This window comes from Mustela nivalis (genome assembly GCF_964662115.1).
Source record: "Mustela nivalis genome assembly, chromosome: 7".
NCBI lineage: Eukaryota > Metazoa > Chordata > Mammalia > Carnivora > Mustelidae > Mustela > Mustela nivalis.
This window is the reverse complement of record NC_139026.1, coordinates 74,012,624-74,026,358: the sequence shown is the minus strand read 5'-3', so window position 1 is coordinate 74,026,358 and position 13,735 is coordinate 74,012,624. Positions and strand designations below refer to the sequence as shown.

Genomic DNA, 13,735 nt, shown 5'->3' with positions numbered 1-13,735 from the left:
AAAAAAGGAATGAGTGAAGGAGTGAACAAATGAATTGGTAGTGAGTATTAATAGCATGGAGTCTCAATATTAGGTAATAAATTAATCTATCCCTGAAAGGTACTCAGACAACTTTCTACAGGCCTTGCAGAAAATGGAATGTTTTCATTAGTAAAACAAGTACTTGTTAGTAAGACTGTGATGAAGGATCAGAGGCAGACAAATAGAAACAAGACTCAACGCCGAACGCTAAAGCACCCAAGCAACAGTTTGTATGGCTGCTTCAAACAGGTGCAAAGGAGAAGGACACAGGATAGAGATGATTAACCCAGTGTTAACACAATCAATCACCAACACCCAACTTCCAAAAAGCCAACCCAACAAAATATCATCATGGGATTTTTGTGCCTTTCTGCTGTACTCTCATCCTCCACACAAGTGGACATGATCTGTTCTAGTTTCAAGCCCAAGATTTCCAATTCTATTTTTTTTTCAAAGATTTTATTCATCCATTTGAGAGAGGGAGAGAGAAAGAGCACAAGCAGGGGGGAAGGGCAGAAGGAAAAGCAGACTCCCCACTGAGCCCAGAGCCAAGATGGGGCTCGAAACCAGGACCCTGAGACCTAGACCTAAGTTGAAGGCAGAAGCTCAACTGACTGAGCCACCCAGAATGATCCCCCAAGATTTTCAATTTTAGTATATAGGAAAGTGACTCTTAAAATAACAATCATCACATATTTTTTTTTTAATTTAGGACCCTGTCATGAGGAAAAGTAAACTTCTTTTTAAATTACAGTTTTTAATTGCTTAAATCCTAGAAAATAGTACAAATGGTCCCAAAAAGGCATTTCTTTTTAAATAAGAAAGAAACACTTTTAATGTGTTTGATTACATTTTTAAATAAGAATGAAACAATTATGAACTGTTCTGTAATGAAGAGGATAATCATGACAGACAAAGGCACATCTTCCAGGGAACTAAATAAATTCCTCATAGAAAGGTCTCCACAATGCTCAATGAGGGGACTCCTGCCTTACACATGCCATTGTATGGGAATCTTTCCTAGTTGCTTCCACCTCTTGAAAATTCCCAAAGGAGAATTTTATCATTTAATGTTAACAATCACTGTATGTTTTCTATTTATGCAATCACTTTCTACACTGAAATGAAGAAAAACTCAAATCTGCCCTTAGCCAAAGTTGAAGATTTTCTATGAACAACCAAAGAAGCCAGTTATAAGAATTGATGGTAGAGGGGGAAAAAATGTCAAGAAACTACTTTTAGAAATTTATACTAAGAAAATAAACAGATTAAATGTTTAAGATGTATACACAAAGATGTTCATCACAGCATCATTTACAAAGGTGAGAAACTGCAACAACATGAATACAGAATAATAGCGGATTAGTTAAATGAATCATTAACTATCTTAACAAAGAAAAACCCTATAGCCATTAAAAGGGGCTGAGGTATACAAAAGGCTAAAAGACACATGAAAAAATGCTCAACATCACTCAGCATCAGGGAAATACAAATCAAAACCACAATGAGATACCACCTCACACCAGTCAGAATGCCTATAATTAATAACTCAAGAAAAAACAGGTGTTGGAAAGGATCTGGAGAAAGGGGAACCCTCCTACACTGTTGATAGGAATGCAAGCTGGTGCAGTCACTCTGGAAAACAGCATGGAGGTTCCTCAAAAAGTTGAAAATAGAGCTACCCTACGTACAACGCAGCAATCACACTACTGGGTATTTACCCCAAAGATACAAATGTAGTGATCTGAAGGGGCACCTGCTCCCCAATGTATATAGCAGCAATGTTCACAATAGCCAAACTAAGGAAAGAGCCCAGACAGCCATCGACAGATGAATGGATAAAGAAGATGTGGCATATATATATATAATGGAATATTATGCAACCATCAAAAAAAGAAAACTTGCCATTTACAACAATGTGGATGGAGCTAGAGGGTATTATGCTAAGTGAAATAAGTCGGATAAAGACAAAGAGCGTATCATTTCGCTTACATGTGGAATTTAATAAACAAAACAGATGAACATAGGGGAAGGGAAGGAAAAATAAAACAAGATGAAAATAGAGACAGAGGCAAACCATAAGAGACACTGAACTCTAGGAAACAAACTGAGGGTTGCTGGAGGGGTGGTGGGTGAGAGCATGGGGCAATCGGCATTAGGGAGGGCACCTGATGTAATGAGCACTGGGTGTTGTATGTAAGTGATGAATCACTAAAATACTACCCCTGAAACTACTAACACAGTATATGTTAACGACACTGAATTTAAATAGGGATTTTTAAAAAATTAAATTAAGTAGGGATGATACAGGTTTACATGTATCGTTACTAAAAATTTTACAATATACTGTCAAATTCATTATATTTTTATTTTATAAACACACATAGAGGAAGCACTGAATGCTCTGGAAAACTATATGCCAAAATATTAGCAATGTTTGTCTCTAGATGATTAAACGTCAAGTACTTTTACAAAGTACTGCTCTTACCATTTAAATGCCAAATTTGAGAAAGCAGAACTCTTTCAAGAAGCTTTTTGACTTCCCATGCTCAGTATTTACCAAATATATGAAGAAATATTTAAAGAAAAAATCTAATGTGCAAATATGATATCCTTTATAAGGATCCTTTGGAAGAAAGTAATTGGCTCCAAAGTGATAACATTTTAAAAATTCACAGTAAATCACATTTTTCCAAAATGAAAATCGTAAAGCATTTTATCACAAGCTTGGCAGTTAAAAATTATTTATTTATATGAAAAAATGTTAAAGATATAACACTGAGTGGATAAAAGAGAATATAAAACTAAATATACCAATATGCACAACTTAGGAATACACAGGTGCAAACCAATATGCACAAAAGAAACAGTGTTCACAATGAAATACTTCTGAGGGATAGAATTATGCATGTTTTTTTTCTCCTTTTTACTACACTTAAGTTTTTTCTACAGCATCTATTACTTCCAAAATCAGACAAATAATGAACACTATAGATTTTTAAAATAAGTACAAGGGACATGAAATCATGCATATATTTATTGTATCAGTAACTGAAACAAGCAATTTTTTCCCAGAAGCCCGTTCTCATTATACTCACTTAGAAAGCTCTGGTAGCGTACCCTGTTACTTAAGCCCTGAATAACAGAGAATGTGTAACTCTGAATTCACTTCAGCTTCCTCCTGACACCTAATTAAAAGAGTGACACAGCTCCTCTGGTCTTGGCTGCTTCCCTTGCATGCAATGCTATAGCGAGAAGACAGTCCAGCAGAGAAGGAGAAAATCAATCACTCTGAAACTCAGCACAATTATCTGAAACAGACCAACCGTAGCCCTTGGAACACTACATTACTCAATTTCTTACTAAGTTACCTAATGACACTACACCAGACTCTAAATTTTATGAAATCAGGAGCCATGTCTTAACTTTCACTGCTGTTTCCCAGCTCCTCCCTGGTGCAAAGAGGCAGTTAGTCAATGTGAATGAATGAACAGGTGACTTATGGCTGGGCTCTGTCCTCTTCCTTAAAATTCCACTGGCCATTTTACCCAACTTTAGTACTAGCACTAGGGAAGAAGAGGGTGTGTCATAAGGTCACAGTTCATTAGCTATTCCATTACTGAAAGTACGAGTAATAGGCATCAGATGTGTCCCAAGAAGCGGCTTTTCCCATCATTACGGCTTAATCATCAGCAATAATTCAACACCTAATCCTCTTAAGGTAAGTACTGCCACCCACAGCTAAGGATCAGAGAGGCCAGGAAAAATTTTTAAGGTCACAAAGTTAATAAATGACACAACCAGAATCAAAACCTGACTCGCTGAGGCCCCAGAGTCTACACTTTTTCTAGGTGGAGACAAGCATCCTGTCATCTCACGCCAGGTGAGGACGGTTATGATTCTACAATATTTAGTTCAATTATCATCACAAACATATGAAGTGGGTTAGCATACTATAGACCATATTTCGGATAACCAAACAAAGGACTAGAGAGGTTAAACAGTTTGCACAAGATCACACAACTCCCAACAGAGCCAAAGTAGAATGAAAAGCTAAAAAGTACTATATTTTACTAGAAATCTATTAACTCCATCAAAGAAACTGTATTAATTACACATAGTCAGCATCAGTTCCAAGATGATTTATAACTGTGATGAGAAAAACAATTTTTAAGAAAAAATTACTTTTGTTTTTCTGAGTTGCTGCCTAAACATTTTACAGTGTGATAACCCTGCTCACACCCACAGTCTGGACATTTTAGACAAGGACTTAAGTTTAGGATTTCCACCTTAACTTCCTGCTGTACTCTTCCCGGGAAACCTTTTAAAATAACCACTTACAGACAAGCACAAAAAAACATTAGTGACCTCTGCTCCAACCACCTTACAATAATAGGTGCTTCCTACCCTCCTCTCGAACACCTGTTCATTCTTGACTCTGAGGCAGAGGCCTGACCTTCCTCCAGCTCATTGCATGCCCTCAATTCTAGGATCTGATAAATCTTGGGACTCTACTTCCTTTGTGGGGGTTTACTGAAAACAGCGTCCTCAATCAAAATGACCCCATATGGTTTCCCTCCCCAAAGTGAGAGCTCCAATGCTGAGGGAACCACCTGCTCCCCCCCACCCACCCACCATCCCACATCTGCGTGAGCAGCTTGTACCTTCTCATTCAGTGGGTTATACTCTGTATGTTCTTAATTCACCAGCTCTGGCTTCCTAACACAACTTTATCAACAGACAAACTGGCCATATTCTACACAAAGGTATAAAATTATTCAACTAATCCAATGAGCTCCTTAAATAGTTCTCTCCAAAATGAAGACTAATAGAATTCCAAGTTGCAAAAAAACCACCTCAATTTGCAAGGCAGAGGACAAAAGCAGAAATGTATCTAAATATTTAAAAGCTACAATCAAATCAACAAACAGATAAAAAAAAAATATGTTCCAACCTCCTACCCTTGTCCCTGAACAAATATATCTGCATAACAAACTGGGATGCCATGTTCAAATTAAGGCTTCTCAAACTTCAGGAAGTTTGATACAGGAACAGGGCAACACGGAGAGAACACCCCCATGTGTCCATGTGAACCCTCAGTCCCATATCCAAGTTCTTTCCACAGCCTCTGTCTCCCACAGAGAGCTGTTCCCTGGCTATCCCTTGGCTGAGGAGTGCACACAGCAATAGGAGAAGCCACTCTGGGAATGGAGGTTGGGGGCAAACTCCCCATGCAGGCAGGCAGGCTGTGGAAGTGGGCGGGGTCATTTGGGCAGGGAATTCCAGGGTCTACAAAGGTCCCAGTAGTGCCCTGTCCCTTTGCAAAGAGCTGAGACCAAGGGAGAAACAGAGTGAGGGCCCCCTAGATCCTTTTGCCAAGGTCTAAGTGGGGCACTGGTGAGAACCCTAGCCAGCTCTCACACAAGCTTTCAACAGAGACAGTTGCTTAAAGTAAATTTCCCCAAATGCATCTCCTCTTGCTACTTCTCTTTAACCAAGACCTGGCCATCTACCAAGGTATAATTCATCCACTCCTCTTCCAGTAGTCAAAGCATTTATGGTTTGTAGTTTCCAGATTTAGCTCTTCATGGCATATTTTCTGGGATTTTTTTATTTCTTAAACCCCATCAATTGGGTTGGTTTTGTTTCTCTAAAGCAGTGGTTCTCTACTGGGGAGCAATTTTGCCCCCTAGGAGACATTTTGCTAAATCTGGAGACATATCTATTTGTTTCATTTAGTGGATGGAGGCCATGGATATTGCTAAATATTCTAAAATGTACAGACAGCCCTCCACAACAAAGAATTTTCCAACCCGAAATGTTAGTAGTGCTGAGATGAAAAACTCTGCCCTAAAGTTAGAACTCTTTCAAAATAGAAAGGATGTCATTTCCTCCTTTGATGCCCACACAGCCAAGCAGAATATTGGACCTCATTAAGTATTTGTTGACGGACTGATTAGCTATCTGGTCCCATACCTTGCCAAAACGCTCTCACACAATAACTCAACAAAAATGACTGTGCCAGGAATTGCGCTCAGCTCTGAGAATGCAAATATGAATGAGCCAGCAAAAAGGGCAGACAAATAAAATGATATTTTTAATACAGCATCATGAAAAATGCACCTGTCACGACCAGGTATTTGTATTTATATATTTATCTATTTATTATGTCTCCATTCATTAGCCCAAGAACTTCAAGAAAGTAAATTTTAAGTTAACTGCTATAGTTTTAGCATCTTCTATGGTAATAGTGGTAGACACATAGAGGTAATTGTTTTTTGATAATTAAAGAAATGCAATAATATGCACATGAGAGAGAGAGAGAGAGGAGAAGCTTCTAACACAGCCTGGGAAGGAAGAAAGGAGTAAGGGAGGCTGCCTTGAAGAGAGATAACATGGATTAAGCACTATTATATGCCAGAAGATTTTTCAGTGCATTATCTATTCTAATGCGCACAACAATCCTACAAGACGCCACATTAAAAATAAAAAGAAACAGCAGTCACATTTTACAGATGAAGAAACAGACAGTGAAGGCTGACTTGCTCAAGAACATAGCAAATGGTAGAATCACAACTAACTTTGGGACCTTTGCTCTTAACTAGTAAATGCATTGTCAAGAGATGAGTAAGAACTGGCCAGGTGAATGGCAAGGGGTTGCAGCCTTGAAGAAAAGGCATTTCAGGCAGACGGAATGACCCAAGCCAAACCAACACAGCCTGGCTTGTTTCAGCAACTAGAACAGTATGACTATACCAAAAGAGGAATACTGATGAAAGATGATGTTGGAGAAGTATTCATGGCCAGATCATAAGGATCTAGACAGCTGTACCTCATTTATCTAAGATTATCAGGGAATAAGCATAAGGCTTATTCCCAAAGAGCTCTGGGTTGGAAAAGTGACCCATCATTTCGTTAATGGATCTCTCTGAATCTCCATTTCCTCATCCATAAAACAAAGAACATACAAATACCTAATTTGTGAAGTAGCTATGAGAACAAGAGATAAGAAACAGAAGCACTGAGAAGGAGGACTGGTACATTGTATGTACCCAATCAGTGTTAATGATTTATTCTTGCTACTGTGATTATTGCTTATGAAGTTTTTTCACATTTGTAAATACACAACATAATTGAAGCTTATTTTCTTAAGCACCAAAATGTATTAAACTTTTTCCCAAACTACTTTTAAAGTGAATCCCATAAATCTCCACCTCACCAAACATTAAGCCTTACATTCCATAGATACAGAGGGCCTGCACCTGCCTTCCCTGCCACCCCCTCTAAGAGCCCTTTTGCAGCTACCAGGGCAACTGTGGAAATATCTGAAGTTTCCGGGATCCACAGATTCAAAAATATGGACAGAAACAAAGGCACATAAAGCTAGCAATGCTTAGAGTAGTATTTCATTCAGAATTTGGGAAAGGAAGGAGGAACATCATGGCTTAGAGTAATGGTTAGCACCCAGTGAATAAAGAGAATTTTCCAAGCACTTTGGTATGCTATCTTCTACCCCCTAATTCAGTTAACAGTGATGTGCCAACACTGATAACCACTGACACATGGCCGGTACCCTTTGATACTTGATGTTTGTTCATTTTTCACAAACAATACCCCAAGCCCATTCAGAGATGGTGACCTGGCCTCCATCTCTCTCCCAGTCTGCCTTCTACTACCTTCTCTAAGGGAGAATTAATACCTTTCCACACAGGAGGCACATCAAGAATTTCTACACCTCCCTGTTTTTGCCTTTTCTATTCTCCCTGCAGAATATCCTTCTGCCCTTACCTCTTATTACCACCCAATTTTACCATCTTTCAAGGCTTAGTGCAAATACTACCTCCTCTCTGATTTCTCTCCTTCCAGCAGAATTAAAAGCCATGTTCTGGGAACTTCCCTGGCACTTTGCTTGTGTTTCTTTCGTTATAATGACATGCTTTAAACAGAAGTATGTGGCAAGCATCGTTCTAGGTACTTTCTACATGCAGAAATGTATAGTGCATGTACTTTGTACTATAACTTGTAAGAAATTATTACACACCCCGTTTTACAAATGGGGGGACCAAAGCTCTGAGGGTTGAACTTAGTAATGATCATACAACCAGAAAGGGATACAGCTGGGATTCCAACCATGTTCTGACAGATCCTGAGTCCATAAGTTCTTCTTTCTGCTATGCTCCTCTCTTTGATGGCCCGAGGTCCAGGTGATTAGTTAATTATACACACATATGCCTGTCCCTGGGATTATAGTACATCCCTTGATGGCAGGGATCTGGGTATGTTCCTCTTTACAAATGTGGGTGATAATGTGTCCACTTATACGAGGTTGTTAGGAGAATTACATGAGACAGTACATGTAAAGCATTTAGCACAGTGTCACGCACATTATAAGCTCCTAATCATTTGTCAGTTTTGTTGTTGTTATTGTTGTCGTTGTTACTATGTCTGCTGCAAAGGATAAAGCCTTGAGCATAAACTGGGAGCTGAAGTTTCTTTCAAAGAAGCAAATGAACTGGCTAAGGCCCTGGTGGAAGAGAGTAAGGCCCATACCACTCTGGTTCGGCATTTTCCCACACTACTTGACTACTCATTCAGAAGAACAAGAGTTGCACAGAAACTCTCCAGTACTTCTGTGATACGGTCAATTGATTCTTTTATCTTCCTATTGCCATGTGGATGTTACAAAAACCTCCTCTAGTTCAAAACTCTTGCAGCTCTGTGACATTCTTGCTGCTTCTCCTATGCAATTGGTCAAGGTTCCCCTCTGAGAAGTTGTCTTTAGGTCTGAGCCAAGAGAAGGAGAAAATCACAAAAGTAAATGAAAGCACAGAGGGCAAAATGTAATCTGAAATTCTAATGGTTATCCACATAACGAAACACTTTCCTTTGTCTTCATAGCACTTAACGGCATTTAAATCTTCTTATTGCTTTACTCCTTTGTTTTCGTCAGTCACTCCCCAGTAGGAGGTAAGCTGTCTCAGAGAAAGCAATCTGTCCGAACCGAACCGTTCACTGCTATCTCCCAGGGCCTAACTTGTGTCTAGTGTATAATAGTTAGTCTTTAAATATTGGTTAATGAATGACTATTATACACCAGACCCAAGTCAGGCACAGACACATGAAAAAAATGTTCATCACCATTAGCCATCAGGGAAATTCAAATCAAAACCACATGGAGATACCACCTTACACCGATTAGAATGGCCCAAATTAACAAGACAAGAAACAACAAGTGTTAGAGAGGATGTGGAGAAAGGGGAACCCTCTTACACTGCTGGTGGGAATGCAAGTTGGTGCAGCCACTCTGAAAAACAGTGTGGAGATTCCTTAAGAAATTAAAAATAGAGTTACCCTATAACCCTGCAATTGCACTACTGGGTATTTACCCCAAAGATACAGATGTAGTGAAAAGAAGGGCCATCTGTACCCCAATGTTCATAGCCACATTGTCCACAATAGCCAAACTGTGGAAAGAGCCAAGATGCCCTTCAACAGACAAATGGATAAAGAAGATATAGTCCATATATACTATGGAATATTATGCCACCATCAGAAAGGATGAATACCCAACTTTTGTATCAGCATAGACGGGACTGGAGGAAATTATGCTGAGTGAAAGTCAAGCAAAGAGAGTTACTTATCATATGGTTTCATTTACTTGTGGAGCATAAGGAATAACATGGAAGACATTAGGAGAAGGAAAGAAAAAGTGAACTGGGGGAAATCAGAGGGGGAGTTGAAACATGAGAGACTGTGGACTCTGAGAAACAAACTGAGGGTTGTGGAGAGGATGGGAGTGGGGGGTTAGATGAGCCTGGTTGTGAGTATTAAAGAGGGCAGGTATTGCATGGAGCACTGGGTGTGGTGTATAAACAATGAATCTTGGAACACTAAAATAAATAGGATTATTAAAAAATTGATTAACTGATTGTAATTTGTATGTGTGTATATATTAATATGTGTATAAATTTACACATATACATGGCATCATTCCACAGTTTATGAATAAATGTACACTTATCTCCACCCATAAGTGCATATTGTATATTAGTGTACATATATTTCTATTTGTGCAGAAGATATTTAATAATGGAAAACACAGCCATCTGTTTGCAAAAGTTGTGCCTTCTTAACATAATATAGACCTCTGGCTGACCTGTCTAATATTTTTAAAACATACAGTACTACCCACATACTAACAATCCACATGTGTAAAACAACAGATTTTATTACACCTGCAGACTCAATAAAGCATGATACTTTCGTCTTTTAAAACTCCTCATCCTTATTTATCAGGTACAGTATAAGAAGCTGGGAGGTGGGGGACTAGTATATTGACCAGTCATGTTGCTCTGCAAATTTGGCAGGCAAAATGTTCCAAATTCTTATGGGCTGGCTCGAAGTCCTTATTTAAGCTGTAACACATACAGGAAATTATAATTCATGACAATTATAATAACACCATTGACTGAATAAATGTGTCAAACACCTGGCATCATTTTTTTTTAATTTAAATCTATACCAACCTTGCAAGGTAAATACTATTATCCCTAAGAAAAGAGGGAAAAGTGAAATAAGGTGAAATCAGAGAGGGAGACAAACCATAAGAGACTCTTAATCTCAGGATAAAAACTGAGGGTTGCTGGAGGGGAGAGGGGTAGGGGGATGGGCAACTGGGTGATAGACACTGGGGAGGGTCTGTGTTATAATGAGCGCTGGGTATTATATAAGACTGGTGAGTCACAGACATGTACCCGTAAAACAAATAATATATTATATATTAATTGAATTTAGATTAAAAATAAATATATATTATATATATGTATGTGTGTATATATATATATATATATAGAGAGAGAGAGAGAGAGAGAGAGAAATAAGCAAACTAAAACTCAAAGAGATAGCATGGATTGCCAAAGATATTCTGCTGCTTATCTATCTAGTCATGACGCACACAGCCTAGAAAGTCTACTAGTCTAAAATTCTACTCCAAAGTCCAAACTCTTCAACAAGTTCATCTTACACAATTATACAGACACTAACTTTGAGGGATATGTGTGTAGGCAGTTTTTTATAGTGTGTGGATTTTAAGTGGTAATTCTCTACACATAGAGACTAAACCAAGCAACAGCCAAACAAACTGAAGATTACTCCATGCTACAGATAGCAAGGGACAAATGTGTCTCAGAAATGATCAGCCTGTGTTTCTCTGAATATGAAGCATTTTCCACTTGATTATGTCCTGCAAAAGAAATTGATGCTCTAAAGGAACTTTCTTAGTCCTCCTCCTATACAAAAAAAAAAAAAGGGGGGGGGGGACTCTTTCATCATAACCAAAGAGACGTTCTTAACTCATTTCCTTATATTACTTGGGATAAAAGTGCTTTCTGCCTTTAGAGAAAAGAATTGCTGGATGCTATGCCTTTTGAGTGCTTTTGAGTCCAATAATCAATACTATGAAGGTGAGAGAAAATTAGCCCTTATATACTTTTAAGGGGTGTGGGATTATTTTTAAACTTAATGATAGCTGAATTTGAAAGAAAAAGAGAGAAGGAAAGTCTCCCCTCCTAGTTCAAAGAATTCATCTGCTCTCCCCTGCAAGAACTGGTATTATCTCTCTTTGACCATCTTCCCAAAAGCAGGCCCAGGGAGGAGAAGGAACACATATGTTTAAAAAGTTTTTTGAAATTTACAGATGAACATCTATACATCTGAACATCTGTAACCAACAGTAGTGAAAATGTTTAGGCTGGGTCTCAGCTGCCCATATATACTGCTTGGAAAGATCCTAGCAGAGCAAAGGAAAACACTACAATCTCAGGAAGGGCCAAATGCAGCATCTTTAGCCCCAGGGACTGAAGGGGAAAAGGACACCTGGCCCTCATGGAAGCCCTGAACGTGTGTCCCCCCTGAACATGCCCAGGAAAGTGGAGAGGAAGGGGAAGCAGCACTGCATTCCCTCCAATCTAACTACACAACCCCTGCTGCCAAGAACTTATTTTTAGACACTTAAGCTGAAATTCCCGGAAAGGAAAGGAAACTACAATCTCTGAGCTATCCTCAGCATTCTAATATCCAACCTGACTTGAGTTTTCGTTTGTTTGTTTGTTTTCCGATTTCAAGTCTCTACCTAAAGCCCATCTCCCATCCTCCAGAAGGCATCCACAGTCTAAGCAAAAAAAAAAAAAAAAAAAAAGCTGGGAGCTTTACATGATGACAGTGTCAGCTCCCACACTTCAAAGGGACATGTCATGACCTCAGGAAAATAATTCCTCCTTCTGGAGACTCAGTTTGTGGTTGGTAAGATGGGAATAATATCTGTTATTGGAAAGTTGTCGAGTCTTCAATAAAAATCACACAGTACCCAGCTCTGAGGGGACCAGTTAAGTGCTCTGTGTTTTGTCATGGACACACTGCACAAAGCAGCGGGGTCCTAGCTAGGTGTCCATGTTTTTCCTGCCCAAGATTAGCCCATCACTCCATCACTAGTGATTTATGTTACCAACCACTCACCTAACCTCAGGAAGATGCCTCTGACCTTCTTCTAGTTCTCTATAGCTTCAAACATCTGCAGAGCCCAAGAGATAAATTCTCATTCTGTGAAAAGGACAAAGTTAGCCTGGATTCTCCTTCCCACCAGTTATTAACGAATCACGGACTGTCACTCAGGCTGGGGAAGAAATGCTTACAGGCTTTAGGTGGGTAAAGCAGGTGTCTGCACATCTCTTGGTGTAAGGGGTGGGGAAGGACCCCCGACTAAAGTCTTCAGGTTTAGAAATGGCAGAGAAAGGAAGCAGGACAAGAAGCACTGCAAGAAAGAGATGTCTCTGCAAGGCGGACCTAGCCAGTGACCCTGTCCTCGGCGCACCGGGAGTAAAGGACACGAGCTGGGAGGAGCCGCGAGGGGAGGAGTACCTGAAGACTCTCGCCGCTGTCTGGTTCCTTCTCCACGCCGTGCCCTGTTGCAGCACCCCTTGCACGATCTCCTTCTCGTTGGGTAGCCGGTAGACCGGGAAGATGTAGAGCCAACAGAGGACCACGACGCAAAGGGCACTGGCTCCCACTGGTAGCCGGGTCCGCGGGAACTTCCACGCCAGGACTGCCATGGCCCCTCTGGACGTGTGTCGCCGGGCCCGCCTGCAGGGGCTCATCACAGCCCCGGAGTCCCGGGGGGCGGCCTCAGCACAGCGTTAGGCAGAGTGGCAGCGGAGGGTCCCCCCACCGCCGGCCCCCCATGCACACACACCTTTCGCTTTCTTGTTTGCACTGGCACGCACGTTTCTTCAGCCCCTACGGCCCCAAAGGTCAGCGCAAGGATGTTTTTTTTAATGCAACTTTTTCAAGGGTTTCTTTCTAGGGGAAGTGGCCGGGGGGCAAGTCACGGGCTCTGGTCATGGTCGCTTCCCCTGCAGAGGGCAGGCGCTGGGGTCTCCGAGAGCGCAGAGAGCGGCCGCGGCGAGTCGCTCCCGCCGGTTCTGCAGCATCACTGTCGCCCTCCGCACGGTCCGGGGAGAGGCTCGGCTCCCTCCCAGACAACTGGTCCGCGGCGTCCCCTTCCGAGAGATGCTCCTGCGCCCTTCGCCGCCTCTCCCCGCCTCCCGCGCTGCTGCACCGCCAGGCACCCCCAGACGCGCTCTCCGCGCCGCGCCAAGTCCTTGGAAATTTCCACAGCGGCCCGGGACCGCTATCCTGCCCCGGGCTTCTCCTCCTTGCC

General features: G+C 40.9%; 1 protein-coding gene across 1 annotated transcript in view; it reads right to left on the bottom strand.

The window, feature by feature from the left end:
• ST8SIA1 (ST8 alpha-N-acetyl-neuraminide alpha-2,8-sialyltransferase 1) overlaps nucleotides 1-13,173 on the bottom strand; it is a 156,145-nt gene extending 142,972 nt beyond the window's left edge. The window contains exon 1 of the mRNA XM_082738600.1: nucleotides 12,937-13,173. Coding sequence (XP_082594726.1) covers nucleotides 12,937-13,172 — 236 coding nt within the window. The 5' untranslated portion in view covers nucleotide 13,173. The remainder of the gene's footprint in view (nucleotides 1-12,936) is intronic.
• Nucleotides 13,174-13,735: the final 562 nt, after the last annotated feature.